The 27,378-nt window shown below is 48.1% G+C and overlaps 16 protein-coding genes across 16 annotated transcripts; 10 read left to right on the top strand and 6 right to left on the bottom strand.

Moving 5' to 3' along the window:
- Positions 1-611: 611 nt before the first annotated feature.
- FPRO_10107 (uncharacterized protein) lies at positions 612-2,167 on the top strand (the record flags this gene model as incomplete). Its single annotated transcript, XM_031233571.1, has 4 exons — positions 612-864; positions 923-1,212; positions 1,272-1,845; positions 1,896-2,167. The coding sequence occupies 4 exons, from the start codon at positions 612-614 to the stop codon at positions 2,165-2,167; spliced, it is 1,389 nt and encodes a 462-aa protein (XP_031083395.1).
- Positions 2,168-2,788: 621 nt separating this feature from the next.
- FPRO_10106 (uncharacterized protein) lies at positions 2,789-3,070 on the top strand (the record flags this gene model as incomplete). Its single annotated transcript, XM_031233570.1, has 2 exons — positions 2,789-2,924; positions 3,021-3,070. The coding sequence occupies 2 exons, from the start codon at positions 2,789-2,791 to the stop codon at positions 3,068-3,070; spliced, it is 186 nt and encodes a 61-aa protein (XP_031083394.1).
- Positions 3,071-3,600: 530 nt separating this feature from the next.
- Positions 3,601-4,488, top strand: FPRO_10105 (uncharacterized protein; the record flags this gene model as incomplete). The annotated part of the gene is made up of 3 exons (XM_031233569.1): positions 3,601-4,202; positions 4,260-4,371; positions 4,417-4,488. The coding sequence occupies 3 exons, from the start codon at positions 3,601-3,603 to the stop codon at positions 4,486-4,488; spliced, it is 786 nt and encodes a 261-aa protein (XP_031083393.1).
- Positions 4,489-5,187: 699 nt separating this feature from the next.
- On the top strand, positions 5,188-5,487 carry FPRO_10104 (uncharacterized protein; the record flags this gene model as incomplete). The annotated part of the gene is made up of 2 exons (XM_031233568.1): positions 5,188-5,254; positions 5,309-5,487. 2 exons carry the CDS (start codon positions 5,188-5,190, stop codon positions 5,485-5,487), a joined length of 246 nt encoding a protein of 81 aa, XP_031083392.1.
- Positions 5,488-6,118: 631 nt separating this feature from the next.
- On the top strand, positions 6,119-6,886 carry FPRO_10103 (uncharacterized protein; the record flags this gene model as incomplete). The annotated part of the gene is made up of 1 exon (XM_031233567.1): positions 6,119-6,886. One exon carries the CDS (start codon positions 6,119-6,121, stop codon positions 6,884-6,886), a length of 768 nt encoding a protein of 255 aa, XP_031083391.1.
- Positions 6,887-6,980: 94 nt separating this feature from the next.
- FPRO_10102 (uncharacterized protein) lies at positions 6,981-8,040 on the bottom strand (the record flags this gene model as incomplete). The annotated part of the gene is made up of 3 exons (XM_031233566.1): positions 6,981-7,059; positions 7,109-7,155; positions 7,204-8,040. The coding sequence occupies 3 exons, from the start codon at positions 8,038-8,040 to the stop codon at positions 6,981-6,983; spliced, it is 963 nt and encodes a 320-aa protein (XP_031083390.1).
- A 1,930-nt stretch (positions 8,041-9,970) lies between these two features.
- On the bottom strand, positions 9,971-10,816 carry FPRO_10101 (uncharacterized protein; the record flags this gene model as incomplete). Its single annotated transcript, XM_031233565.1, has 1 exon — positions 9,971-10,816. The coding sequence occupies one exon, from the start codon at positions 10,814-10,816 to the stop codon at positions 9,971-9,973; it is 846 nt and encodes a 281-aa protein (XP_031083389.1).
- Positions 10,817-11,106: 290 nt separating this feature from the next.
- On the top strand, positions 11,107-12,200 carry FPRO_10100 (uncharacterized protein; the record flags this gene model as incomplete). Its single annotated transcript, XM_031233564.1, has 2 exons — positions 11,107-11,414; positions 11,468-12,200. The coding sequence occupies 2 exons, from the start codon at positions 11,107-11,109 to the stop codon at positions 12,198-12,200; spliced, it is 1,041 nt and encodes a 346-aa protein (XP_031083388.1).
- A 102-nt stretch (positions 12,201-12,302) lies between these two features.
- Positions 12,303-14,808, bottom strand: FPRO_10099 (uncharacterized protein; the record flags this gene model as incomplete). The annotated part of the gene is made up of 5 exons (XM_031233563.1): positions 12,303-12,736; positions 12,802-12,954; positions 13,023-13,500; positions 13,549-14,636; positions 14,700-14,808. The coding sequence occupies 5 exons, from the start codon at positions 14,806-14,808 to the stop codon at positions 12,303-12,305; spliced, it is 2,262 nt and encodes a 753-aa protein (XP_031083387.1).
- Positions 14,809-15,225: 417 nt separating this feature from the next.
- FPRO_10098 (uncharacterized protein) lies at positions 15,226-17,688 on the top strand (the record flags this gene model as incomplete). The annotated part of the gene is made up of 1 exon (XM_031233562.1): positions 15,226-17,688. One exon carries the CDS (start codon positions 15,226-15,228, stop codon positions 17,686-17,688), a length of 2,463 nt encoding a protein of 820 aa, XP_031083386.1.
- Positions 17,689-17,834: 146 nt separating this feature from the next.
- FPRO_10097 (uncharacterized protein) lies at positions 17,835-18,197 on the top strand (the record flags this gene model as incomplete). The annotated part of the gene is made up of 1 exon (XM_031233560.1): positions 17,835-18,197. The coding sequence occupies one exon, from the start codon at positions 17,835-17,837 to the stop codon at positions 18,195-18,197; it is 363 nt and encodes a 120-aa protein (XP_031083385.1).
- A 478-nt stretch (positions 18,198-18,675) lies between these two features.
- FPRO_10096 (uncharacterized protein) lies at positions 18,676-19,434 on the top strand (the record flags this gene model as incomplete). The annotated part of the gene is made up of 1 exon (XM_031233559.1): positions 18,676-19,434. One exon carries the CDS (start codon positions 18,676-18,678, stop codon positions 19,432-19,434), a length of 759 nt encoding a protein of 252 aa, XP_031083384.1.
- Positions 19,435-19,717: 283 nt separating this feature from the next.
- On the bottom strand, positions 19,718-19,915 carry FPRO_10095 (uncharacterized protein; the record flags this gene model as incomplete). The annotated part of the gene is made up of 1 exon (XM_031233558.1): positions 19,718-19,915. The coding sequence occupies one exon, from the start codon at positions 19,913-19,915 to the stop codon at positions 19,718-19,720; it is 198 nt and encodes a 65-aa protein (XP_031083383.1).
- Positions 19,916-20,993: 1,078 nt separating this feature from the next.
- On the bottom strand, positions 20,994-22,916 carry FPRO_10094 (uncharacterized protein; the record flags this gene model as incomplete). The annotated part of the gene is made up of 4 exons (XM_031233557.1): positions 20,994-22,379; positions 22,427-22,522; positions 22,574-22,739; positions 22,792-22,916. The coding sequence occupies 4 exons, from the start codon at positions 22,914-22,916 to the stop codon at positions 20,994-20,996; spliced, it is 1,773 nt and encodes a 590-aa protein (XP_031083382.1).
- An 816-nt stretch (positions 22,917-23,732) lies between these two features.
- FPRO_10093 (uncharacterized protein) lies at positions 23,733-24,287 on the bottom strand (the record flags this gene model as incomplete). The annotated part of the gene is made up of 1 exon (XM_031233556.1): positions 23,733-24,287. The coding sequence occupies one exon, from the start codon at positions 24,285-24,287 to the stop codon at positions 23,733-23,735; it is 555 nt and encodes a 184-aa protein (XP_031083381.1).
- Positions 24,288-25,016: 729 nt separating this feature from the next.
- On the top strand, positions 25,017-26,934 carry FPRO_10092 (uncharacterized protein; the record flags this gene model as incomplete). Its single annotated transcript, XM_031233555.1, has 6 exons — positions 25,017-25,275; positions 25,322-25,701; positions 25,750-25,809; positions 25,860-26,098; positions 26,151-26,440; positions 26,495-26,934. 6 exons carry the CDS (start codon positions 25,017-25,019, stop codon positions 26,932-26,934), a joined length of 1,668 nt encoding a protein of 555 aa, XP_031083380.1.
- Positions 26,935-27,378: the final 444 nt, after the last annotated feature.

Below are 27,378 nucleotides of genomic sequence, written 5' to 3'. Positions count from 1 at the left end.
GTTATCAGCCAACTAACTTTGGGAGACCTCGCTGCTCATGGCGTAGGGTAGCATTGAGTGGTGGGAGGGTTACCCCGCGTTTGCTGGTTCAAATGCTTATCGCGGGGAACGCCCAGATTTGGTTCAGCTATCAGGCACTAAATTGCCGCGTTATCCACTGTGCTGATTGGCCGTGTAGGGTATGTAACAGCAGACAATCTCGCTAGACCGGGCCGGTTTTACTCGATACGGCAATTCTCTAGTGTTATTTTAGGCTTACTCTGTAAACCCTTTTTTATTACAGGATTGGTCTGGGTGCAACATGAACGAAACACTAGTACTGGATGTCATCGTGTTTTCAGATAAACGTTTCTGCTACCATAACGACCGGGCCGGTCAACTGATAGCACGTATCGGGCTTTAGAGGCACATGATTGAGTTTCCCTTTCTGCTTCGCCCTCAAGGTGCATCGGTGAGTTACATTCACCTCGTTTACAAAGTGTAGTACGGGGTTCAATAAAGTGGAGGCTACTGATTGCTCACACCTATTTTACTCAACATCTCACTTCCTTGTTTTTTCAAAGACAGATAACAACTAAACCAAGATACCTTATCCAGCCACAATCACTACCATGTCGCCCTCTCCTCTTCCTGTCGATAACGCCACAACCCCATTTTGGAGGTCAGAGCCGCATCTTCTCGATAACCACCGCTCAACACTAGAGCTTCCTGCCCAAGTCGACATTGCCATCATCGGTGCTGGCTACGCAGGCGTTGCGACAGTTTATCATATTCTTGAGCAGTGCAAGGCTCGAGGCGTTCCTGCGCCCAAGATTGTGATTCTTGAAGCTCGTCAGGCTTGCTCGGGAGCTACGGGACGAAATGGTATGTGACCCTCAACCTCCAGTGCCAAATTCTGCTTTAACAGTGTTATTTAATACAGGTGGCCATCTGAAACCAGATCCGTACAACCGACCTGCGAATCTTCTGGCTACTTACGGCATCGAAGCTGCGGCAGAGGCAGCAGAGTTCGAAGCCAAGAATCTTGCTGCTGTCAAAAAAGCAATTGAGCAAGAGGGTGTTGACTGCGACTTTGTCTACACCCGTGCTGTCGATGCGCTTATGTCAGATACCATACTGGATAAGATAAAAGCGGGAGTAGACGCTCTCAGACAGAACGGGGTTTCTGTTATGCAAGATGTCTACTTTGCTGAAGGCGCTGAAGCTGAGCAGGTAAGCAACATCAGATTCCAATTGAATAGCTGAAATGGTACTCACAGTCTGTGTCTTAGCTTTCAGGTGTCAAGGGGGCCAAAGGCTGCTTTTCCTACACGGCGGGCCACTGCTGGCCTTACAAGCTCATTCTCCAACTACTGTCCAAGGCTGTTGATGCTGGTGTCAATCTGCAGACCCACACGCCAGTCACTGCAGTTACTGAAAAGCCCGATGAGGAGGGCTATCTGACACTGAAGACTTCTCGCGGCACGATCCGAGCTACAAAGATCATCTACGCAACCAACGCCTACACATCATCCATCTTGCCCGAGTTCGCTGACAAGATCGTCCCGGTTCGGGGCATTTGCAGTCACATCAAGCCGACCAAGACCCCAGCGCCCTTACTGCCAAACTCGTACATTATTCGCTGGTCTGATACCAAGTACGAGTATCTCATCCCCAGGCTAGACGGAAGCATTATTGTCGGGGGCGCACGATCAATGTACTACCATGATCTTGACAGCTGGTACAACAACGTCAACGACGACCAGTTAATTGACTCAGCGAAGAACTACTTTGATGGATATATGCAGCGTGTCTTCCACGGCTGGGAAGACAGTGGCGCGTATACGTCCAAGGTTTGGACTGGAGGTGAGTTGACGTACCTCTCTTTGTTGAAAAGTTACTTACACTCGGACCAGTTATGGGTTACTCATCTGATGGCTTGCCCCATGTGGGTGCTGTCCCCGGAAGACAGAGTCAGTATATGCTTGCCGGCTTCAGTGGACACGGTATGCCGCAGATATTCCTGTCAGCGAAAGGCGTGGCGTCTATGGTGATGGAGGGCTTGAGCTACGAGAAGACAGGTATACCGAAGCTCTACAAGGCTACTCAAGAGAGGCTTGATAGTCCCAACAACACTATACTGGACACTTGGAAGACAGTCCAGAGGAGGGAAGGTGCAAAATTGTAGATAGTGCTTCCAAAATAGGATGCATATCGATCGTGAGGAGTACATCCTGATCCTGACTGAACTACTCGTTGCTCAATATGAATGTTGGACTTACTCTTTTACCCCTCAAAGCCAAATCATTTACCGATAGTTTGGTACTTACTCCTCACTCTTTGGGTTACATTGCTAAATGTCGCGTGTACCCTACCAAAGAGGTCCTCAGCTAGCGTATAAATCCCACGCAGCTCCATCATGACGGGGCTAGACCCGAAGCAGTAATTCTGATCCGGTGGGTTCGATCGGCAGACCACAACAGACCAGTATGTTGCATCAGTTCCCAATACGTCTTGGTGAATGTTACCCAATCGCATAGCTCAACTTTACCCCCGCTCTTGAGTCTGTTGCTACAGCAGTTCTATAACCCAAAGCGCGCCCTCTTTTTACAAACTGATAAGATGAGAAGGACCGGCGTGGTCGATCCGGCTTGATGCACAGGACCGTTATCTGAGGAGATCATGAAGCTTCCATGCAAATGGTTCGAGGTAAATGATCATCATATGCCATCACCGGTCTCACAGTGGTCAACAAGCATGAAGAAGCTGAACTTTCAGGACATGGCAATCCCGACTGGTGGCACTAGAAATGAGTCTGATTGCTGCGTTCACCAGTATTCATGGCGTTAAGCTCTGGCTAAATGCATCGTTGGCCCTGGAACATATGAACTGGGGTATACATACATGGAATTGTCCATTCAAGATCGCAGTATTGAGTATAATGGGTAGGTATAACAACGGCGGCTACTCCTAAATGGGTCGGAATGCCAAGTGTGAGGATTATCTAGAGCTTCCTATACCAGACTAAATTCCATCATCAGCTTATGGGCCTCTAAACCTTGGTTCTGTAAAGGATGGTTATGGAACTTAGGATGTAGCTCCAAAACAGAATTAAGAGCATTTCCCCAGGTTCGGTCGGTGTGATATCCTTGTCTCACTGAACTCGCCGCGCAAGGTCTCCCAACTGTCGTCCCAAAGGAGTACAAGCTGCAGATGTAACAAATAGGTTACCGATCTGAAGATAGTCTTTGGAGGGCGTCATGGTCGTTCGTGTGGTAACAATATGTAATCAAGGCCATAAGTGATCGTCCCGGTGAGAGTCTTCCGGTTCGACCATCAATGATAACATTACACGGCCGGTCCGGGCTTCTCTGAGCTGCCGAACCAAACTTGGGAATCAAGTGACTGATTGATAAGGTTTCAAGGAACTTTGATGTCGTATGAACGCCTTAGTATTACATCTTGATGCGGGGAAGATACATACCCATGCTGTGATTGATAACGACAAACCTACTACTTAATCCCCCACATAATAACAGCCAAACACTGTACAGGAACCAGGCGTAGCCTTATCCATCTATTTCACTCTATCGGTATCATTATCAAAATATCTCTGAGACAATGACTGCCCCCAATAGAAACGTTGTCTTCGACGTGGTCGGAACCCTCGTCAGCTACGAGCATCTCTACGAAGCTATCAAAGAGCGCCTGGGCGATAAGCTCATCCCTCGGGGTATTCAGCCCACACTCCTCGGAATATGCTGGCTAGAAATGGCAGAGCGTGAGTACGCGTACTTGTCTCTCCACGGCCATTACGTACAGTTCCTCAAGCTTTTTGAGGCTCTATTTTACCGCTGTCTTCATTATGCTGGCGTTGAGAATCCCCGCTCTTTTGCAGCCGCAGAGGATGTTGCATACTTGATGAATGAGTTCAAGGAGTTGAAACTTAGGGATGGAGCTGCAGAATGTATTCAGAAGCTTCGTGGTGCTGGTTTCACTGTTTGGTGCTTCACGACTGGGGATATCTCCCGTGTGGGGGGGTATTTCTCGAAAGCGGGTGTTGACATGCCGGCTGAGAATCTACTATCTTGTGACACAAATGGAGTCGCGAAGCCGTGTCCTGAGGCTTATGGGCCTATTTTGAACAGGCTTTCCACTTCTGAGTCAAAGCCTTGGTTCGCTGCTGCGCATCTTTGGGACGTGTCTGGGGCAAAGTCTGCTGGGTAAGTTGTGCTTTTTGTGGCGATTGTTGTATGAGGAACTAACATGAGGTGCTTTAGGTTTAGGACTGCTTACAGTATGGTGTTGGAGGGTGAATATCTCTATGAGATCTATGGGGAGCTAGACGTGGTTGCCGAAACGCTACCTGCAATGGCAGACAAGATTATCGCGGTCAGTGAGTAATAGAGGGAGCAGCTTAGAGTAGCTAACCGTAAGGGTCTTCAAGAGGTCTACGATGACGAATTTGAGGTCGCCATATATAAGTCAAATATTTGCAGACTGCGGTAAAGCCAATCAATGACCTAAATAAATCGCCATTATAGTATTTGATACTAGGATCGCATCGTGCGCCTTCTAGTTAATGGACTCAAAGACAGAGTCCTGTAAACCGTCGGGGATGCAATTAAAGCAGTAATGGCTGTGGTAGACTTACAATGGGAACCAGAGGCCTCGGACTGGAGGCTTCGTCTTGAAAGCGACACGAAGATCAGAAGGAAAGCTTTTCAACATCCAGAATATTGCTGCGGAGAGCGCCGACAATGATTTCAGTCTTCTCGTGAAACTCGATTGGCGTCTTGTCGTTTGTCATACGTCAGATACTATTAACAAATGAGCCACTGGACTGTTTAGTCAAACAACTGTCTCAGATGATTCAAGTTCACGGTTACTGACATTTGCTATTATGATTGGCTGGCCACCTCCGACGCATCGATCATTCGATCAAACACCCCGATAAGCCCATTCGAGAAAGATTTTGGTCCGAAGGAGTTCTTAGCATAGGTCTCGGATAATCCAATATAGCCGATCTCCCCATTTCTTTCCCATACGCCCCCGTACAACCCTACACAGCCCCATCTGAATTGCTATCTCGTCGATATCTGCTCAGGCTGCCTTTTATTTTTTCTTCGTTTGCATCGTCTCGGAAAACAGCTCATGAGTTAACTATACTCTCGACGGGGCCTCTTCGTTCTGTGTCTTTAGGTAATCATGACTCCACCGACTCCACCTCGTAAGGTTTTGATGGTCGTCACTGTGGGCGGCTACACTCACGCTGGTAAGACTCCATCGCAAGGCTTTGCGCTCCCACCGCTGACACTTATGGTCGTAGCCCCCGGTCTAGAGATTGGAAAGGTTCTCGCTCAGCGAGGCCACGTCGTTGACTTTGCGACTCTGGAGGGTCAAGAGTCATGGACCATGGGCTACGAGTATATCAGCCAACTTCACCTCATGGGTCACGGGCCTTCACATGAAGATCTCGAAGCTTATTATCTCCGCATGCAAGAGTAGGACGCTTCCAAGGCCTTTACTGTTATCATAGACTCGAAGTATCTGTTTGACTCATACTGGACTTAAGCATACCAGCATCTAAAGCGTATTGTCGATAATCCTGCTACAAAGCCCGATATGATAATCGCCGACTTTTCGTAAACGCCATCAAGGATATCCAGTACCAGTTAGCCCCATTGCTATGATATATCCTCAGATGCCGGCTTTTATGCATCCCTGCTCCAACATCCCGGGTCAACCAGGGTTTCAAATTAAAGGGATATTAACGTCTGAGAATGCTTTGATGTGGCTGCGTTTCAGGAATCAGCTTGTTGTTTTTAAGGCATTGCCTTCCATCATCAAATAGGTCAAGTGGACTAAGCAGATAAAACAAGATGCTAGGGTAAACTACCCACTTCCAGCTCCAAGCAAAGTAGTGATCAATTCGTTCTTTGGCTTGGAGGTGTCAAAGGATATACCGCCATTGGTACAAGCAATTCGTCCGATTCTTGCCGATGCTTATCCTCCCCTCTCAGAGCCGTATGAGGGCTTTTTGGAGAAGCATAAGAAGACTTTGTACTTGACTCTTGGTACCCATATCGTCTTATCCAACCATCATGTAGCTAAGCTGGTGCAAGGACTAGTCGCAGCTATGGATCAAGGACCGATTGCTGGAGTCATCTGGTCTATACCGGAAGCTGCGCGTCGAGACATTGATACCAGTCATCAATTCAGTGGCACAGGTGGTAAAGGTTTTACTTTTGCATCCTTATTGAAGGGTGAACACTCATCCTTTCTCATCACGACCTTTGCTCCACAGCGTGTTATTCTAGATCATGATCATACAGTTATCTACCTGACCCACGGCGGTGGCTCTAGCGCCAATGAGGGTCTGTACCACAGGAAACCAATGCTGGCTATAGGATTTTTCTTCGATCAGATCTCCAACGTACCCCGACTCGTCGCAAGCGGAACCTCTGAAGCTTTAGATAAATTCCGCTTCACTCCAGAAGAAGTCTGTCAAACAATCAAGCTGTTATCAGAGGACATCGATGGATTATACAAGCGCAACTGCACACGTATGCAGCGGATCGCCAGAGCTGCATCACGTCGCAAGGAACTTGGTGCTGATCTTATCGAAGAGGTCATGTATGATACTGAAGGACGATTTGATGGTGAGAAGGAACTGCGACCGATGCATCTGCAGACAGCTGATATGCGCATGTCGACTTTCAAGGCTAGGAACTGGGACCTATGGCTGGTTGGGTTGGTCACTCTGGGAGTTGTGCCTTTGGCTTCTATTATTGTTGGGAAGTGGGCTTGGACAGAGAAGAGGACTATTGGTCATTGGGTTGGGGGAAACTGCCAAGAGCTTGATAGGCTGATTGCAATAGTATACCGAGCAGATTGTAATGTCTGAAGATTTCAATTAAATGAAAGAATGGTGGTCCGTCATCTCCTCCTCGTACCTGTAGACCAGTATGCTAAATGCCACCAAGCACTACAATGATACTCTACAGCTCGCCAGGGAAACGAGGCATCTCGAGGAAGCGTTCAACCATGGCATTGAAGGTCTGTGGGTCTTGCATAAAACTGTGAAAAGGTTAATCGATGTCGCGTAGATACAGATGCAGTGACTTACGCAAAGTGGCTGACTCCGGGTAGGATAACAAGATCAGAACCCCAGATCTGAGATACTATTAGCAACAGAAGAGAAGTAAGGAATGGTTGATTTACCCAGCTATGAATCTCACCGGGAGTGGTACGAGTGACCGCCTCCTCAGAGTCTCCATCGACAATCCACATGATGGGGGCATTGGTGTCAGAGTAACGAGTAGGAATCTTGGCAAAGGACTTTGCATCCCAGTCTGGCAGAGTAGCCCACATCGCGTCCATCCTCTCCGAAAAGTCGTGGAATGTACCCCTGGATGGTGAGTTCTTCTTATACTCCTTCTCAACTCTCTTCATGTACTCCAAGAACACGGGACTCTCTCCAGCCGTCGCATTGATGTTCTCAGGGCTGTAAGTACCGCCGAATGCAAAGGTACGATCTAGACGAGAAGTAAAGTTCATCGCGAGGTCGAAAGAAATGCATGCGCCGTCAGACCAACCGACAGTTGAGAACTTCTCAATCCCAAGATGATCCATCAATCCAATGACATCTTTAGTCATAAGGTCATAGGTCAACGGTCGACTTGTATCATCTGACGAACGACCCTGAGCTCGAGAATCGATTGTGATTAAAGTGTAGGGGTGATCCTTGAAATATCGGATCTGGTTGGCCCAGTAATCACTGTTGGCAAAGCCACCGTGGAGGAAAACAACAGGACTAAGGCCTTTCGCCATAGTCTCTTTGAGCGGCCTTCCGAAGGTCGCATACCAAAGATCAATGCCGTCAATTGGTGCAGTACCCTTGAAATTGGCCTTGGGCATAGGCGGAAGCTCAGGGAGCGTCTGCCATGGCGCGGTATACTCGCAAGACTTTCCAGCCTTGGCGTCGAGTTTGATGCTGAGACCCGAGACCATGTTTGCGAGCATTAGCGCTGAAGCTCCAAGGTATGACCAAGAATGCATGATGAAGGTCTGCGTGACGACTGGAGATATACTAATGTGGTGACGGGGTTGAGTAGTATTGCATGAATTGTAGGGGGCTATGTGGAGCTATTTATCTTTTTCCAACATCCCAGAAACTTAAAAGATGCGTGGTTCAGCCCCTGGTCTTTTTTGACCGCTCGGTTCGTGATTAGACTTTTTGCGGCAAGGATAGCTGCAGGTTGATCGTTCATGGATGTTTTAGCTGACAGTCTTCAACAAATATGTAATAGCGTTACATGGCAGTGTTGTGCTGGAGATCGGCATAACATGCCGCTACAAACGAGATTTGATATCACGACATGTTATGGCGGCACGCGTCGGTGAACCATGTTGCCAAGTCTTGACCTGACGTGAGACCCTGAGTTCCGGGAATTGACCTATCAACAATTGGTATTCCGACGAATCCGGGCCAGCTATCCTTGTAAGTAGGTTGAATGTGGGGGAATTAAAGAATGACGCTAACGAACACGGAAAAGAACGGAGAATCCGAGATTTGCAGATAGCTCCAGTGTACAAAGTCTAAAGGATTATCATAATGTGCTACAGATGGGATTGGATGATCATTCCATCTTCGTGATGGTATTGAGCTGGTTCATGTTAAGGGAATAGTTGCTAAAACGGTGGATCTTTTGCGCTAACCCGCAAACCCACGGGGACATTGGTGTGTGTGGATTGCCTGCTTGTTGCCGGACCTCCGGCAGATCTTGATCGTGTTATTCATTGGACAACACAAGGTTCTTTTGACGGAACTTGATAGATAGTCCCAGTTGACATTACACTAAAGGTACTTCAAGCTTCTATATCAGCAACTATTGAATCACGGGTGACCGAATGATGTCACGCTTCCGTTGATCCGGCAGCTCTCACATCTATGCGTGGACCAACTTAAGTTCAAGGGTTACGCGGCATCAATTATACTGCAAACTCAATGTAAAAGAGGTCTCAACAAGTAAAATTGGTCTTTGCTCTCAAACTCCAGAACATCTGCGCCATGACCCCTATTGTCTGTAGATTAACCCGCCATGGTCATCAATCTTTGCGGAGTGGCTATCACAAAGAATAAGTAACCCGGATTCTCTTTATATCACTAACCCTTCTGACCTAATGTACGTATCTGAGTAACTGGCTTGCCGCATTGATATTTACGAGTCATGTTGTTGAACGTAAAGCGTTTGAGGCCACAGATAAACATTGCAAGCTTACATAAGTTGATCTTAGCCTGCAGGAGACTGAACTTGGGCGAGCGTGCAAGCCTTCTTTGGTATCATGTTGAGGATGCCGTCGATCACGTTGGTGGCAGTTTGAGCAGTAGGGATCTTCAGAGTATCTTAGGACTATTTTGGTAAAAGCATCCCGTAGATAATGCCTGGATGTTAGTCTTGCAAGTGGTTATGGAAACTGGGTAAATTTGGGTAGGACTTTGCCTCGAGCAGGAGGATACTAATACTGCATCATAGACCTCGGATGAGAGTATTAGGTTACATAGAGGCAGATGCTGAATCGCGAGACTAGCCCATGTTTGCCCATGATGTCTTGACTTTACATCAAGCGAGACTCTAAAGTTCTACTCCGTAGGTCAATCATGTGATAAATGAGAAGACAGATGCCCTTTCCACGGCCACGAATGAGCGGCATTGTTTGTGCTGCTTCTATCTCTCGGGACTCCAAGACTTCAACGACCGTCAAGTTATACACACGAGCTTGAAGTGTGTTTATCCAATAGTTTCTGGCATTGCGTTTGCGTATCACTCGTCTACCTTTAGCAGCTCTGCATTCTTTTTTCTTGAATTATATCTTGCAGGCTTAAGTCCCCATTAAAAGTTTGCTGCACGTAGCCATTGTCTATGTTTCATCACGCTGAAGTATCGTTCCAGCAAGCTATGTCTTCAAATTTCAGGTTTGCCAGCGGCTAAAATACAAGACGACCTAGAGAGAGCATGTTAAGGCCTGCATAAGCAGCTACAGCAAGTGCAACGATTCCCAGGTATACATCTCCAGTGTCCGAGATACCGTTCGCAGATGGCTGACCGTTTCCTGCATCACGTGGAATAAGATTAAAAGTCTTGGAAATGGATGACCACGCTGTGACTGCCGGCGCCACGATTGTATCCGCCATACCGAAGCAGTACTCAAACGGCAGTCCAGTACTCCATGACAATAAATACGTCAGACCAAGAGAATACACCTCCATGAGCCGGTGACGTCTTCCGGATCCAAAGCATGGCAGCGTGAGCAGAATGAATCGGTAGGCTGCGTGCGCAAAAATCCAGCTCTTGGAAGCAGCGGTGAAAACAAAAAGGTCGTCATGTAGCATGATAGTTTCCCACTGCACTTGATACCCTTGCAGAATAATCCAAGCTGAAAGAGAGATGCAAGCGACTTTGCAGCTAATCCCACGGAAGGTCCCTCCAGAAGGTGTCGCGACCATCATCAGAATATTGCCGTAGACAGCAAAGTTGACGTAAATGGTGAACGCGTGGAGCCATTGCACTTTGGTCGATCTGCCTGAGACGATGAACCAGAGGACGGAGCCGAGGCCGAGGGGTAGTTCGGCCATGGTTTTGGCCATTTCTTTTTTGGTCGAGGTTCGATCAAAGAGGACGATGATGGCGCTGGTGGTGTAGACGATGGTGAGGAGAAGGATGGGCTTTGAGATGAGACAGCGGTAAGCGAGGAAGAGGATTCCGCTGAGAGATGCGTTGAAGGGGATGTCTAGATACGGCTCCAAAGCCATGTATACTGAGGAGAATGCCATGGCGATACGCGGGCGTGCCATACGCTCAAGGATTAATAGTGAGTTGTTTATGGTAAGTTGAGTTATCTTATCGCGTCTTGGCGGGAGTGGCGGAATGTGAGGGTCCTTACAGGGGATGTAGTGGAATATTAGTGGTCACAGCACCCAGCGATCCACAGTTAGCGAAGTGGGGTCCTCTGAAGAGCCTGCTGCCTGAAATGGACAGGAATGCTACCTCGACGCATCAACACAAACAATGTAACATCCGTTGAAAGCTTCTTGGACCAAAGGCTCTTTCGAATCTGTCAAATATGGCCCGATCTTACCACAACAAGCCAAGTCTGGCAACGACATACCGAACTGCGACGGGTCGTCGTACTGTTCCGTTAACAGACCCTCAAGGTCTCCGCCTCCGATTCCCCATAGACATTGGAGGCACCAGCGTCTTTTCCAGAGACGCCAATTCTGTCATATTTATACCACATTGCAGATTTTGGACTGATGGCCCAGAGGATGATGACCCAGATGCTGACTGGCGTGAGGAGCCTGGAGGTTTCGTCTGCTTCAAGACCTCTTATGCTTACAACATGATTGGCCAGGAGCATCCTAGGATCGTGCCGTACGTTTTTGAATACTATTACTGCCGTTTATCTTGCTGACTATAGCTACCAGTGTCATAGGCCAAGACGCCTGGACAGGTCTCCCCATCCTTCAGAAACCGACATACGGCTCTTTGGGTAACTTCCTCGGAAGCTATGGGTCTCAAATCTACGCTGCTCAAGAAGATTGTTCGCCTCCCATCACCCGTATGAAGCCGGAATTTCGCCCTCTGGCCTACCAATGGAGCTTGCAATTGCTCTCAGCCCTCTCTTTAATCCACTCTTATGGGATCGCTTACGGAGAGATCAACGAGGATAACTGCTGGATTACCGCAGGGTCTCTATCAATCTCTCTGGCTGGTTTCGTGGGCTCTGAATTCCATGATCCAAGCACTCGCTACAACCTTCCTGGCTGGTTCTTTACCGACACGGACTATGCGCCAGACAAACTCCCTCTGGATAGGGCCGTGAAAGTGCCAACATTGAAAACGGACATGTTCTATTTTGGTAGCTTAGTATACGAGTTTATGACTTATCGTATGCCAGGTCTTGAGGATTCACGCGAGACACGACGCCTGATTGTCGAAGAGGACTGGATGGCTGATTTGGAGGATAGGTTTATGGGAAAGATTGTTCGCAAGTGCTGGAGGTTTGAGTATGAGGACGTTGAGGAGTTGCAAGGAGAAGTACAGGCGTTTGTTGAAGCACAAGGTTGGACTATCAGAGGAGATGAGCTTGAGGGTTTCGACACTCACAGTATTCATCGCGAACTCGAGGCCAACTTTATTCCGGAAGATGACGAATAGGCTTCGACCCGCTGCCCCTGGTTCAAGCCATCTATAGAAGTTAAATACTCATAGTTCTTTCAAACAAAGTATATAACAGGAGAGTGTCATACTATCTGTTTCTTAATTGATTGTACTATTTAGTTGTACTCCGAGCTCATCACCAGCTGCCAGGATATTCTTGACCTGCTCAAGTCTAGCTCCAGATAAGGATGACCGAATTACAGTCAGTACGTGACTAAAACCGACAGCTCTTATCTCCGCCACAGCCATTCTTTTAGCCGTTTTCAGTACTCTTCCCATACGGCTCTCCCTGGGCTCAAGCTGCGTCAAGATTCGACAAGCATCATTCAGACGCTGTTCGGAGATCGACGCAATGACTCCTGGCAGCTCTGCAATAAGATATAATTTCCACAATTCCGGTATTGGGTCATCTGAAGCTGTGTTGCATGCGATAACACCGTCTATCTCGTTCTCACAAGCTGCACCTAGTTCAGTCGCATCGCTGCATGACAACAGAACAACGCTGGGATAAAAGGAAAGATAGCTAGCCAGCTCTGACACTCATTGAACATGTTTAGTAAACTTGCATGGGTACTGAAGGTCAATGCCTCGTGCTTACCTTGATCCTCACGTTGGTATCTAGGAACTCCGTGGTCGTCTATGTGTAGAACTCCGCCCCATCTAAGCGCTTCTTTCGAAGCCTCCGAAAGTCTCTCGTCTTCCTCTTTCGAACTTACAGCAACCAAGGGTCTTTTTAATTTTGCGGATATGTCTGGAAGTTGGTGTTAGTGATGTGAATGATGTCTGAGCACTCGCTTTCGTCGACAAGGCTCTACTTACTCTTTGCTGCCATCCTTGTTAAGATTTTTGAACCTTGCAATGCCAAGACCAGGCCAGCGCCTCTCGTTTGACGACGTCCGAACTTTGCTTCTAAATCCTTGCCTTCTTGAAAATAGTTATCTAAGAGTGTATGCCAATAGTCTATACTAGGAATTGCCAGTGCCGCTGAACCCCAGTAATCCTGCTGATCCCAAACAGGCTGTTTCAACTCACTAACCAGGATGTTGACTGCATAAACTCTGGAGGATATGAGATACCCAGGTAGATAGCCCCGGCAAATTAAAAGAAATTGTCCAATATGGTTTTCGCCGTCCAAATCCTGATTTTCAGTGGGATTGATGTGTGATATGTGGAGTGGCGTCGCTTTTTCTACACCATCGTCAATATCATGGAAGTTATGTAGCCATTGCGAAAATCGATGAGCGAAGTAAGTTGCTGAAGATACTAGGTCTATAACCACATTCTCATGAGTGTGTCTCTGACAGTGTGGTTAGTCTTCGGGATAGGTACTGAGGAGAAAACATACCTGCCAAGCCCTCTCTGTCTGTGATAGTTTGGTCTCCTCCCGTGTGCCTTGTCCCGCTATGCTAGTCATCAGCCTCACCGGGCCGTTGTAATTCCAAATGCTGAAAGGAATGGCTGATAGATGGAGGAATCTCCGGCTTCTTTGTGCAATTGCAATACAAATCCGGTTTTGTTCTTCCTTGGGGATAAGGCTCAGAGGCACGAGACCGAGACCTTCGGTGGTGATATCTCTCATGCCATCATATTCCCGTATATGTCGACTCGTTAAAACTAACTTGGTGCCCGGGCGTACTCCATTGCCCTTCATGTAAACGATCTCTTCCAAGACAAGTCGAAATACATTTGTTCCGTCGTAATGACTAATGAAGTCCTCAACCCTTCTTACACGAAAGCATTGCTCGTACAGTTCATTAAATGGGGGGATTTCGCGCCTCTCATACACTATTCTGCCTGGCGGGAATAGGGTCCATACTTGAAGGTACGATACTTGGTCGCCATGATGAGCCTCTTCGAGAATCTTTCTGGCCCCGGGAAATATGTGGTCGATGAATTTGTCTAGCGCTTCTAAGGTTCTGACGGCCAAAGTCGTCAACGCTGACCGAGAATCTTCTTCAATACAAGCAATTTGGAAGAACAAGTCTCTGTAGTGTTCATGACTGACTGCTACCTTTCGGGGACGAGTTCGCCGCCTATGATAGCTACCTTCGGAAGATGAATCGGAGGAGTCTTGTCGATCAAATCTTAGATTTTGCAGATTTTCTAGGTCGTCTATGTCCCGGAATGCCCTTGGCAGGATCTCGGAAGCATATCCAAACACCAGACGATCTTTGACCTTCGCTCCTGACTTGTTAAATTCCCTTTGTTGCCGAACCAAAAATTTCAACTTTGTCAGTGTCTCAATACTTGCCCATGCCGTCCAGCCTCGGGTGGGGATTTCAAATGTTTTTACCTGGCATTGCGACTTTTGGTCCCATCGCAATGTTGTTCGTAAAAAGGGTAGGGTATCTCTGCTTCGCCGATCATCATACTCGTGTATCACCCTCGCATCATAAGATAGTGCCTCATCCTCTTCAATGTCCGAGAGTTCTCCTAATATAGCTTGGATCAGCCGAAGCTACATAATTATGTCTCTCAGGGAGGTAGTTAAATCACCTGCAGGTACAGGTTGAGTCGCTCTCGTCCCTGCTGATGGCCTCCCATCGTATTTTCGGAGGACCTGTTGGAATATCTGGAAGTTTGATTGACCACTTATGTTCGCCATGTTCGGGGTCATTTAATCATTATATGGCTATGAACAGGGCTTCAGTGTTGGTCAGGGCGAGTTTCCAATGATGTTAATCATAAAAGCGATAAAGTTCACAGACAAGAGGCGGGGTCCATTAGATCGATATAGAGAGTCGAATTATTCCCATACATATCGGGCCGTGTTTTCAAAAGGCGTGGACAAGTGACGTGTTGTGATTTAATTGGTATTTCAAGCTATTGCCTGTAGGTCGTATGACAATTTGGGTATTGCTGACTGCATAATCTTGTCCATCAAGTCTTCCTTGGACCCCGCACATGATGTGTACCAATGTTTTCCTGGAAAAGCTCTTGCGGAGCCTTTGATTATATTAATTTCATTATACTTGTAACCATAACTCGCCGTTACGACCTCCAATCAAGATTACTAGGGAATATGAGGGCTTCAGCTTCCGTCAGAGCAGATGAGCCCAGTAACGCTGCAGACGAAACTTCACAAGCGGCTCCTAACAAAAGCCCCGATGAGATGGCTTCCTCAAAATCTCGCAAAATCCTCAAAGAACGAACTTTGCGAACTGTGAATACCTTACGGACTGCTCTTCCTATACACCCGGGAACGTTCGACTCGGGTGTCGACGTTTCAACCCAAGGGCCAAGGTTTGGCGATCTTTCATGGTATAAAATAGTTGATAAAGATGAGAAATACCTCTGGGAAATAGAGATAAATCGAATTATGGACAGCTTGGACAAGCCACAACAGCGCTTAGACTCTGCGTCGAGTCACGAACTTGCCTCAAGTATCAGCAACTTGGGATTTGCTTGGCTAGAAAGGGTGTCCGACCAACTACTCTGTGCACTATCTATTTGTGCCTTGGACGACAATTTAATGACCGCGCCCGAGCCTCAGACGGAGGTATGGAATCGAGGATCCATAATCCTGCGAAGCTTTGACAGGCTAGAAACAAGACTCGGTTCAAAACTAGAGATCATACGTAACGCCGGCATACGAGAGCGAGAGACGTCTCGACGAGAGCCCGACGTGGACGACAACAGCCAGTACGTACTTCGCGATGGAGTTTCTGGTGTGGCCGATAGCGAAGCTCCGACCTACTACCATCTCGTTGACTATGTTACCGAGACCGTGGCACGACTGCTATGCCAGAACTTCAGCTCAGATGAAGTGTATTGGGTCAGCTATGTCATCACCGCACTGGCTAAATATTCAACAAAGCTGAAGGTTCTGTCCAGAGAACTACCAGGATATGGTGTTGGGGCTCTGAACAGACATTCTGATGTCCGACGACTTCTGAGGGACTACCCGTTCGCTGCAGCCGAGAACCCATCGGAAATTAGTCTTGAGGTGACGGCTGTAGAACAGCACGTGAGCCGCGATCCCGATCCAGAACGTGGTCCCGGGGACCGCTATGTTGCAACATATGCCTCAGATATGATTACGATATCAAATTGGCTCTTTCGTCTTCTGTGGCATATCCTAAAGGACTTGAACACTCGAAACACTCGAAATCGGGACACAGATGAGTTCGAAGTGTCTTCTGTCGTCTTTGCAACAGCAGGGCGGTGTATACCCGCTATCACCTTTCAGAATCGGCTGGGACATGTCTCGGGTTCTTCATCTGGTGTAGCAGTCGGGATGGCCCGACGTGCTATAGACCTCATATCAAACACTGCTGCCCTCATTGAGGAGAAATCCAGACAGGAACTAGGACTAAGGATGGGCATATCCACATTGTCTATTAAATTAGGGAATACTGCAGCACAACAGGACGTCAACCTAAAAAGCATGGCTGACCTCATTAGTATAATGACCATCTCGTCATGTATGGACCCGTCTGTAATGGATGACATGATCCGGCTTTGTGCTTCTCTGCGGGTATCGCACATTCTGTCAAGGACTTATGACTCATCTCAAGGTTACACAGCTTTTGTAACCCTGCATAACACTCTTTCGATAGATCGGCCCTTACTACGACGGAGTCATCCCCTCTCCGATGGCCTCGATTCAAACAGGGCCACTTCAGTCCCTCATCAACTCAGGCAGGAGGAGCAAAGTCTCCGAAAGAATGCCTTCGAAGCCATTTGGGAAGTAGAACGACAAATCTCATCAACCCGTAAGCAGATCTCGGACTTGGCCAGTAAATGGGCAATCGAAGAGCACGCTATCGGTATAAGCTGTCTGCGGTACACCATTTCGATAATGTCGGGGTGCGCCATACTCGTTCTTGGTGGACTTATGGCTGGCTTCTTCGTCGGATCACGCATAGAAGGCGTTGACCCTTTTAACCTAACCATGTTTGCTTGGATCATAGCGGGATTTATTATCCTGGTCTCAAAGAGCATTCGCGTTGGCGAGTGGACTTGGAGAGACTTTTTGAAAGGTCGCGTCACATGTCGAACTGTACGTGAGCTGGCAAATGTTACGAACTTGCCGGAGCAACATATCATAATGTTTCTTTTATCATCCGAAAGGGAAAATGCATTGGTTCTCAGAGGGCCTTACAATAATGTTTTTTCTAATACTGGAGCCGAGGGATTCTCCGTCGATGTCAAACCAACTGTCGCTACACTCTTTGCCAGTGGGTTGATTGTTTTGGAGGTTCTATCGGAGAGTGGTTCTGCGCTTGTGTGTCTTGATATACGGCCCCACGTAACTGCAACGAATAGTGGCTCTGAGGGTAGCTGGTATGAGTTGGACATAATAGGCCATGGCTTGAGTAAACAGCGAATGGTTCATAGGCAGCGCAAGCAGTGTCGAGTACTAGCTTGCAAGGATCCACCCCTTCAGGACGAAACGGCAAAGGATATTTTGTTTCGACAACAGCTGCTTCACTGGGAGAAGATTATTGGTGTCTATAATAGGCCAACTCAAACTGTCAGATAGGGCTCGTGACATTTTAGCATCCAGTGGCCAATAGGATTGACTACAACGATTTTACACTTTATTACGCATAAACTTTATCTGCTGCAATGACGCTGATATCACTCCCTTGCTGACCTTTTTATTGCGCAGGGAAACATCAACCCAAAATGGCTGATATTACGGTCAGGCTCCGCCGCCTTTCGCATTCCATTGAGCGCTTGATGGCCATCGCAGGCACTCCAAGCGTGGCTATCGGTGTAATGACCAAGGATAATCCGATATTCTACGACAATCATGGCTTTCGCGACGTCGAAAAGAAACTCGCTGTCACTGAAGACACAATTTTTCCGATTTGTTCTTTGACCAAAGCCATCACTGCCGCAGGACTTGGCCTTCTTGTTGAGGAGGATCGGGTATCATGGGATAGCCTCATCAAGGATATCCTGCCGGATTTCCGCTCCGTCAGTCCTGTGCTTCATAACAATACTACCATGATGGACATTCTTCGCCATCGTACTGGGATGGGCTGAGGTGACAATGCCATTCTGGGAACTGCAGGTAACGCTATTCTCGAGGCTGGAGATGTTATGAAATACATCAACAACAGGCCCTTAGTACGTCCATTCCGTGCTCAATTTGGATACAACAACCTCCACTACGAATTGGCTGGCTCTGTCATTGAACAAGTCAGTGGACAGTCCTATTTCGACTTCATGCAAAGCCGCCTTCTGAACCCTCTTGGAATATAACGGACTTCCTTCCAGACGCCCTCAAAAAGTGTTGAAGGTGTAGCCGTATGCTATAATGCTCTTGACGATGCATCCACGGTCCCTATCGACTTTCTTAAGATGGGCGATAATGGGTACGGTACCGCTAGCGGTGAGGCACGTTCATCAGGCAAAGATCTGCTCAAATTATACAGCAGCTTTATCAAAGGGTTCAATTCTCAGTTCAGTGGGAGTGATGCCCCCGACTTTGGCTCGCCTCTCAAGCAGCTGAGCCCATATAATGTCTGCAAAGATCCCATTTGACCAACCATCGCAGCACGAGGTCTCGTATGCATTCGGATGGGGAAGAGTTCAGCTTCCAGGCCGCTTCGGACAGATCGGCCTTAACCCAGCATTACTCCCCCAAGGTATGCCTACCATTGGCAGAGGTACCTCCAGTCTCGTTCTGTTCCATCAGGGCAGCCTTCCTGGGTTACTCACCTTTGTGGGCCTTTTGCCCGAGACGGAGACAGTGATTGTTGTGCTTACCAACTCACTCGCTCTTAATGATGCAGCGGACTGGATCGGTCAGCTGATTATTGAAGAAATCGTCAACGTACCTTCGGAGCTCAGAACCGACTTTATAGGGCTAGCAGAAGCGGCTGTTACCGAGAATCTCAAATGGTACCCCCGAGTGTTGGACGAACTGGAGAAGGGTAGGAAAGCGGGAACATCACCAAGACCACTGACCGAGTATGTCGGCACCTACTGGGACGACTTGCATATGTTTAAGGTTGAAGTCAAACTTATTGGAGATAAGTTATATTGGCTTATGCAAGGTCTCGAAACAGAAAGATTTGAACTGTCTCACTATCATGATGATACATTTACCTGGCTCCGACCTCGAGATGAACTGGCGAGCAGAGGTCGATGGGTCGGCAATGACCAAGGCGCAACGTTCTGGAAGGTAGAATTCGGGGTTAGCGAATCTGCCAAGGTCAACAAGCTGATATGGGTTCCTGACCCCGAGCTTTCACCAATAATTTACACAAAGTCATAAGAAGGACTTGTCTTAGATTAGAATGCTATAGATTAAAGGCTCCAGTCTCTTTAACAGTGAGACTCAGTGCGCTTCCCAAATAAGTCGAGACATGTAATTGCAAGACACCTTTCTCTTTCACAACAATCTCCTATTCATACGCAGCAAGCTCCCTATATCTTTCCGAGATCGAAAATAAGCTCATGGCTCTGGAATTGGACGTCAGTTTTCCCCATTCAAAAGTCCAGGGTGTACCAGCGGCCAACTTACTCCGTCTACAATTGCTTGAGTCCATGTACAAGGCTTAACATCCACGGAAACATGAGCCATTGCAGCATCGAATGCCTTGGATACAAGCAGAGCACCCCGCCTGACGAATAGCAAGCTCGAACTCATCGCGAGAAACAAGCTTGCCGGGGATCTCGACTTCGGGTTCAGGGAGAGCAGCAGCCATGGCAGTAGCCACCGAGGCAATTGTGAGGAAGATAGTAGAAAACTTCATTGTGGAGATAGCGCAAGTTGAATGAGATGAGGTGACTGGTAATGAAGACTGAGGAAAAGGTACCTCTGTAAGGCGGGGGATTCACCAGCCTTTTATAGATCAGAGAAGTAGGATTCTGTAACACTGGCTCTATGAGTTATTAATGGTAGCAGGGATTGTTTCCTTCAGATAATCTGATTAGATGATCAGATAACTCGTCCATCTTCCTGCGCCATACTAACCCATGCTCCAGTGAAGCGAGTTCCGTATTCCGTCCTATCATCAGTACGAGATGGATCAATCAGTGGGGGGTTATGCCACATAAGCTTCCTTTGATGGGGCCTTCCCTATAAATCTCACTGCCAAGTAAGCTACGGAAGCTGACAATTGCCCTCATTTGCCTCTTCCCTCGGACCATCGCCGTCATGGCCCGGAGAAAACCCCCAAACCGGCTGGCAATGTAATAGAGTTCAATTGGCAACTGTAGTTTGCCCAGAATTCTGCTGGGGGTTGGTTCATGTGCCCAGTGAAGGATGAGGCGGAACAAGGTTAATACTCCACAACTTCACAATTCCTTGGACCTTCGCTGGACCACTTGATACATAAGAATTGGGTGTCTTCTGCAATGCGTAGGACCTTCGGATGTGGTCAATCTGGCAGCCAATCGGAGAGTACAGGTACCGAAAGTATCCGAAAGTCCGTAGTCATGCTTGACAGGCCTGAGATCCTACACCTGCCCACTAGGGATTAGTAAATAATGGGATGTGCAAAGTACTTCTAAAAAGTCTTATTCGGGATTCCGTTGCATGACAACAACGTAAGGTGAAAGCGTTCTACTTGCCTGTCTTATAGGAGCAACATTGGCAGCTTGTTTTCTTATTGACCTAATGATTTCAGGTACTATGAATCAAACAGCAGTATGATATACAAATGCGCTTTCTTATAATAATCCATTTCTCAGTCTCGATATTATGGCTTGGGTCGCGAAATACCAATAATACAGCATCAGATCTTGAAGGATGGACATCTTCTCGCCACAATTTTACACCAATAAGGTTTCAAGGCGACCAATGGAAGCTTGACAGAGACCTTGATCACTTTAACGCCTACCACTCTCAAGCTCGATGGGAGCATCTTCCTGGGCCTCCTTTTGCTTGATGGCCCAGGCAAGCTCCTTATCAGCCTGCGCTGCCCGCTTCTCATCCTCGGCTCCAAGCTTAACGTTACGAACCAAATAAACCATAACTAAGAGAAGACCCGACACGCAGACAGATCCAATAGCGAGAGTCTGTTGAGTCTCACGATAGCACTCATCCACGGCGTTCCTATCAGCAGTTCCAGCCTCGTACGCACGCGCAACAACGATAGAGCCAAAGATCTTGCCGCCTTCCTCTTTACCAAAGTAGGCGTTGAGTTTTCGGGGAAGGACAGAGTTCCAGATGGCGCCGCTGATTGTGACGCCGAGGTTGGAGCCGAAGCCAAGGGATGAGAGGAAGACGGCTGTTGCGATGCCGACTTGCTCGTTTTCTAGGACAGCTTGCAGTGAGACTTGCAGGGGGACCTGGGTGAAACCACGGCCGACTCCGAGAAGAGACTTGGAGGTGATGAAGGCGGCTTCGCTGGCGATGTGGGTGCCGGAGATGTTGGTAAGGTAGATGGGAAGACCGCAGGCCAGGATGATGAGGACAACGCCGAGCATGATGAATGGCTTTGTGTTCTTGGCGAACTTGAGTGAGAGGCCAGCGACTAGTGCACCAATGTTGTACGCCACGCGCTGGGCATTGTCGACTCGTGTTGCGGCGCCGGGTGAGTAATGGCCTGCGACTTGCAAGAAGCTGGATAGGAAAGGTCGGTAGATGCTATCAGCCATGGCGATGACGATACACGATGCGCAGGCGACAATGACGTTGCGTTCGCGAATAGTTCGGTAAGGAATAATCGGATTTGACGCGAATCTCCCATCCCAGACGAGGAACGCGATAAAGGTCAAAACACCAACGATGATGAGAACGATAGACGAAGGTCGACTCCATCGATCGGTATTATTCCGTCCAGCAATCGTCATTGGCAGCAACGTCATAGCAAGACCACCAATGAGGAGAAGAGCGCCAATGAGATCAAGCTGCGTAGCAACATGCTTAACCTTGCCAAACACACCAGGCTCAGCCCCGTGCATGAACGAAATCTTCTCGGTGATCAGACCGATGCGCTTGGCCCGACGATTCATCCAGATCATGATTCCAATAGTGGGAATAGCAGTGACGGGCAGAATGATAGCCCACATGCCGTAGCCCCATCTCCAGCTCGAGTGCAGGAGCATATGTTCACCGAGATATGTTCCGCCGTAGAGGGTCGGGATAGCGGAGAGGGATTCGGGAAGGGTGAAGATAATACCGCGGTTGACGAGCGTTGTAATGTCGGCGACGAAGATCTGCTGGATAATGTTCCACCACGTATCACCGAAGACGTCGAATATTCCACCTGCCTTGTTTTGGTTAGTCGGAGGAAGTAGGCGAGGGAGAGGGGGCGTACCAAAAAGGTGTCGACGTTGGAACAGCCTGCGTACATGGCGTTGCCGATGGCCATGCAGATAGCTGCACCAGCAAAGCTCTGAGGGCGCCCGAAATACTGCAGACGCAATTAGTAACAGTTTTATCACCAATTCTGGTGGAATCTTACGTTGGCAAGCTTAGCGAGCAGTGGATACGACACGATGCGCACGAGACCGTTGACAATGGCACCAGTCGCGAGAAGAGAATGCGCCTTGAAGTGACTCGTCGCATACGGCTCGTAGACATTGCCCGTGTAGACCGTCAAGTTCATAAAGAAGAACATGACAAGAATACTGCCCAACATTAGTTTCACCAAACTGCAAGCAGATCATCAGTTCAACTCACCATCCAATGGCAAAACCAAGGGTTCGTTTGGTCCAAAGCTTTCTAAAAGCCTCATTCGTAGAACCAGGTCTCGAGATCTCCTCCTCCACCACCTCTCCGCTCTTGCGCTCTGAAGGATCTGCCATGGTTACCGACTTTCGGAAATCAGAGTCAGTGATGAAAAAATTCCGTGCCTAAATCTCCCTCAAAATTTGGGAAGACCGCACCTTATGTGTGAAAATATTCCCCTCAAACCTACGGCACTTATTTCCTAATTCACCCACGCATCACGATGATCCTTTCTCTTAACGGGCAAGAGAGCTGATTGATAGCGAGTCTTGGCGTGGACCCTTTCTTCTTCGGTTAACCTTGCTTTTAAGCATGCCTGACAAATCCTATTACTGGTGCCAAGCAGCTAGTACGTAAATACGGCTTTTGACTTCGAGTTAGGCTGTTTTGAGGGGTCTCCGAGATGAGAAATTGCTGGGGTGCTGATTATCAGACCGTTGAGATCTTATCTGATCGTGTCAGAGATTGGTCGATGGATTGGAGTTCCCCACTGGAGAATGGGCTGATGATGGGTTGGGTTTTTTAGGCGTGTCCACTTTGGAGAGTTTGGGATGCTTGCGCTAGGATGGAATTGTATAAAGGGCCTTGGCGGTAGTGATTCCGCTGATGCGGATTTGGGTACCCATGGTTTGGACTGGAACGGGATTTGTCCGAGGGTAAGAGATGAGTGCTGTATGGATTACGTGACGGTTGGCATGCTGTTGGTAACACTGGTAGGGCTGGTGCGGGTGCTGATGCTGTGAGTGACTAGCTGAAACAAACACCATGACAGACCAACGAAAGAATAAAATTGATGGCTAGCAGTAACCTTGAACCATATGCAATCTGAATAACCGACTTATCATAAATCCTCCATCTCCCATGGTACTTTCATGCTCGTCTCAGACTTCTTCTCAACCCTTTGCAATCTTCTCCGCCTCCTCCGTCGCCTCATTAACAATCTCATCAGCCTCATCCTTGGTAAACGCATCCGTAAACTTGACCCAACTCCCATGCGCAAGCCCCGTCCCCGCCCCAATAAGCAACCCCAACCCGGCCGTCGGAATCGCCACAACCCCCGTCAACAGCGCCCCGACTCCCAACCCCAGCCCGCTCGCCACACCCGCGCCTATCCCCGTCCCCATCGCACCGCCCTGTATCCATCCCTTCTCCAACCTCTCAGCAATCTTCATCAACTTAGCAGCCTTCTTATCAATCTCTCGTGCTTCATGCCGTATGTTCTCCGCTTCTTCTGGATCTTCTGTGTTGTCGGCTTTTTCGTGCAGTTGGAGGGATTTTTCTTGTAGGCCTTTTGCTTCCTCGACGCGGGAGTGGATTTCTTTGGCGATGCGCTCTTGGGTGTTGGATTTGCTCTCCGAGGGCGCCGCGCCGTCGGCGGGCTTGTCTTGGGAGCCCATGAATTGGCTTGGTATTGCGCCGGAGAAGATTGATCCTAGTGCTTCGTTCATGGGTGAAGTATAAAAAAGTGATTTTGGGAAAGATGGGGTTTTAAGATGTGGCTTGATGGGTTGAGGAGCTAGGAAACCTGGTTTGTTTTATGAAGCTTGTAGGTGGGGGTGGCGGATGACGTAGTATCGTGATCCACGTCTGTCGATGCAGGTAATCGTTGCTATGATGCTATAATATCGTTGTATGCATGATTCACGAGATTCGTGTCTCACAGCGTTGAGAATAACAAGTTTGCTGCAAACTTTTTCTAACAATAAAACAATGTTGTGTCGCATAGATGACCAGAACAGAGCTGACTGCTCATGAACTCAAAACATTAGACATAAGTCAGATTTAGGTCACACAATGGCTGTTTTCACACGACTAAAGTGCGCCCTAGCATTGGACAGAATACAACCAAGTTATTGTTATGGAATGATCATAGGAAGCTACGAGCTTCGTTTTTATTAATTTAAATTGACTTAAAACGATATTTATGCTGCGTTGCTTCGATCCCTTTAATCATGAACTTCTCAAGTGCGGCTACCCTACATCTTATCGCATCTCGCTTCTGCTTATCTAACCCGTCTCAAATCCCCAGCTCAAGCATCCATGATTGGCCAAGATCAGCAGTCATCATCCCTTGACCATCCCTTGCATCCCAAGGCCTCCATCCCAACATAAACCTGTCCTCTCTCTCAACCCCCCTCTTCCCTCAATCACGCTCATTAGCTTCAGTCTCCATCAAAATGTCAGCGCGAGGCCTGGGCTCCACATCGCCCGACCCGGGCGCGTCATCTCACGACCAACACCCACTGATGGATCTCGTAGACGGAGAAGAAGCGCGCGGGAGGAGCCATCCCGAGGGTGCTGCGGCGGATTTGATGAGGAGGCTTGGTGTTTCGCCTGAGAGGAGGATCAAAGTCACGCCTGAGGATGATGCGCGCGTGTTGAGGCGGATTGACATGGTTGTTCTGCCGCTCATGCTGGCTGTTTATTTCCTCCAAGGTGAAATCTCATATGACCCATCGAGATATAATATTGACATCTACAGGTCTTGACAAAGCGACCATCGCGTATGCATCCATCTTCGGCCTCATTGAAGACACGAACTTGAAGGGCAATCAATTCTCTTGGCTCAGCTCAATAGTCTACGTCGCCCAACTCATCGCGCAATTTCCACTAGCGTGGCTTCTCGTTAAACTGCCCATCGGAAAATTCACAAGCTGCATGGTCACCCTCTGGGGACTTACCCTCACCTTCATGGCGGCAGCACATACCTTTCATAGTCTGCTCTTTGCGCGTTTCTGGCTTGGTGCTTTTGAGGCTAGTATTGCGCCGAGTTTCGTGGCTATTACGCAAATGTTCTGGAGGAGGAGAGAGCAGCCGCTTAGAATGTCGTATTGGTATGCTATGAATGGATTCACTGGCGTGGTAAGTTGTGTTCCACCTTATGGAATTGGACTGGACTGACGGGTTTAGTTTGGGAGTTTGGCGACTTGGTGGCTTGCGCAGCTGCCGTTTGGACTGAAACCATACCAGGTATGTTCGAGACGACTCATTCTGATTAGGGATACGTACTGACGAGACAGACCATCTTTGTCGCCTTTGGAATTATCACCGTCTGCTTCTCCACCGTTCTATTCTCATACATGCCCGACTCTCCCGCAGAGGCAAAATTCCTAGACAAGCACGATAAACTCATCGCCATTGAACGGCTGCGAATGAACCAGACTGGCGTCATGTCAAGGCAATGGCGATGGGACCATTTCTGGGAGACCATGAGAGATTTGAAGACTTGGCTCTGGTTCTCTCTCATCTTCAGTATTTCGTACGTACTCCATCTTCCGCACCGGACCACTTGCTGACATTCTGATCTATAGAGTACCCTCTGGTGGCGTCGGTTCTTTTGGCCCTCTTCTCATCAAGTCTTTTGGCTTTGATTCTTTCCAGGCCATCCTCTTCAACGCCCCGTTTGGTGTTGTTCAGTTCATTTCTACAGTTGGAGGTTCTTACGTTGCGACCAAGTATCATAAGAAAGGCCCAGTCATTGCTTTTCTGGCTATGTTTCCAATCGTTGGTTGCATGATCATGCTCTCAACGCCGCATACACCTGATGGCAGAAATACTCTGCTCGGCGGATACTACATGATCTCTGTCTTCCCAGGAATAAGTCCGTCTTTGGCCACTACTATTTTTCTTTCTTTCGCGCGCTGACTTTATACAGTTCCTCTGATCTACTCATGGTCTTCATCTAATACTGCTGGCGACACCAAAGGCAAATGCAACTCATCTGTCCTCTTCATCGGCCAATCCCTCGGAAACATCATTGGTCCTCTTCTCTATAAACCATCAGAGGCGCCCGAATATCACCGAGGCTTATACTGGAATCTTCTTCTCTACATCGCAATCGTAGGTCTTGTTGTTGTTACGACTATGTATTTGACCTACCTCAATCGCGACCATAGCCACCGTCGCGTTATGGCCGGAAAGGATGCAGTGATTGTGGACTACAGCTTGTACTCACCCGAAGAAGCTGATCGTCTTCGAAGGTCCAAAGCGACCGAGGGACAGCACATTGAAAATGCGAGAGATGCAACGGTTGGAGATCATGCGTTTGATGACATGACGGATTTGGTCAACGATGAATTTGTGTTTGTATTTTAACTCAATTGGAAGACATCTAGATCTCCCTGGAAGCTGTTTGCGTCACTGTTTTCATAGCATAGGTATCTCTAAAAATCCATCGATAGACTGAACCTCCACATCATGGAAATCGGCCTTCTTCCCGCGAACAATATCCAGATCCATCGTTGATCTCGACATCGTGAGGCTTTTGATTCAATTCGGTCTCAAAAATAGCGACCGACCATAATTACAGTGGAACAGTCCTCCAAATCATCCAACGAGTTGAAACGACGAATGCCACGAATCTTGATATTCCAATGTAACTGGCCAAAACAGGCCCGATCTGCACTTCAGCCAAGGACCCTCTCCACCTCTCATGTGCTGACAGTTGTAATGTGCCTCGTTCGGCAAGTACTCCCCCGAATCAACGCGGGGTACTCATTCTGAGTAATCCGACGTCGGATTACCTCTTCGAGTATTTAT

This window comes from Fusarium proliferatum (assembly GCF_900067095.1).
Source record: "Fusarium proliferatum ET1 genome assembly, contig: FPRO_scaffold006, whole genome shotgun sequence".
NCBI lineage: Eukaryota > Fungi > Ascomycota > Sordariomycetes > Hypocreales > Nectriaceae > Fusarium > Fusarium proliferatum.
This window is presented reverse-complemented; position numbering and strand designations above follow the sequence as displayed.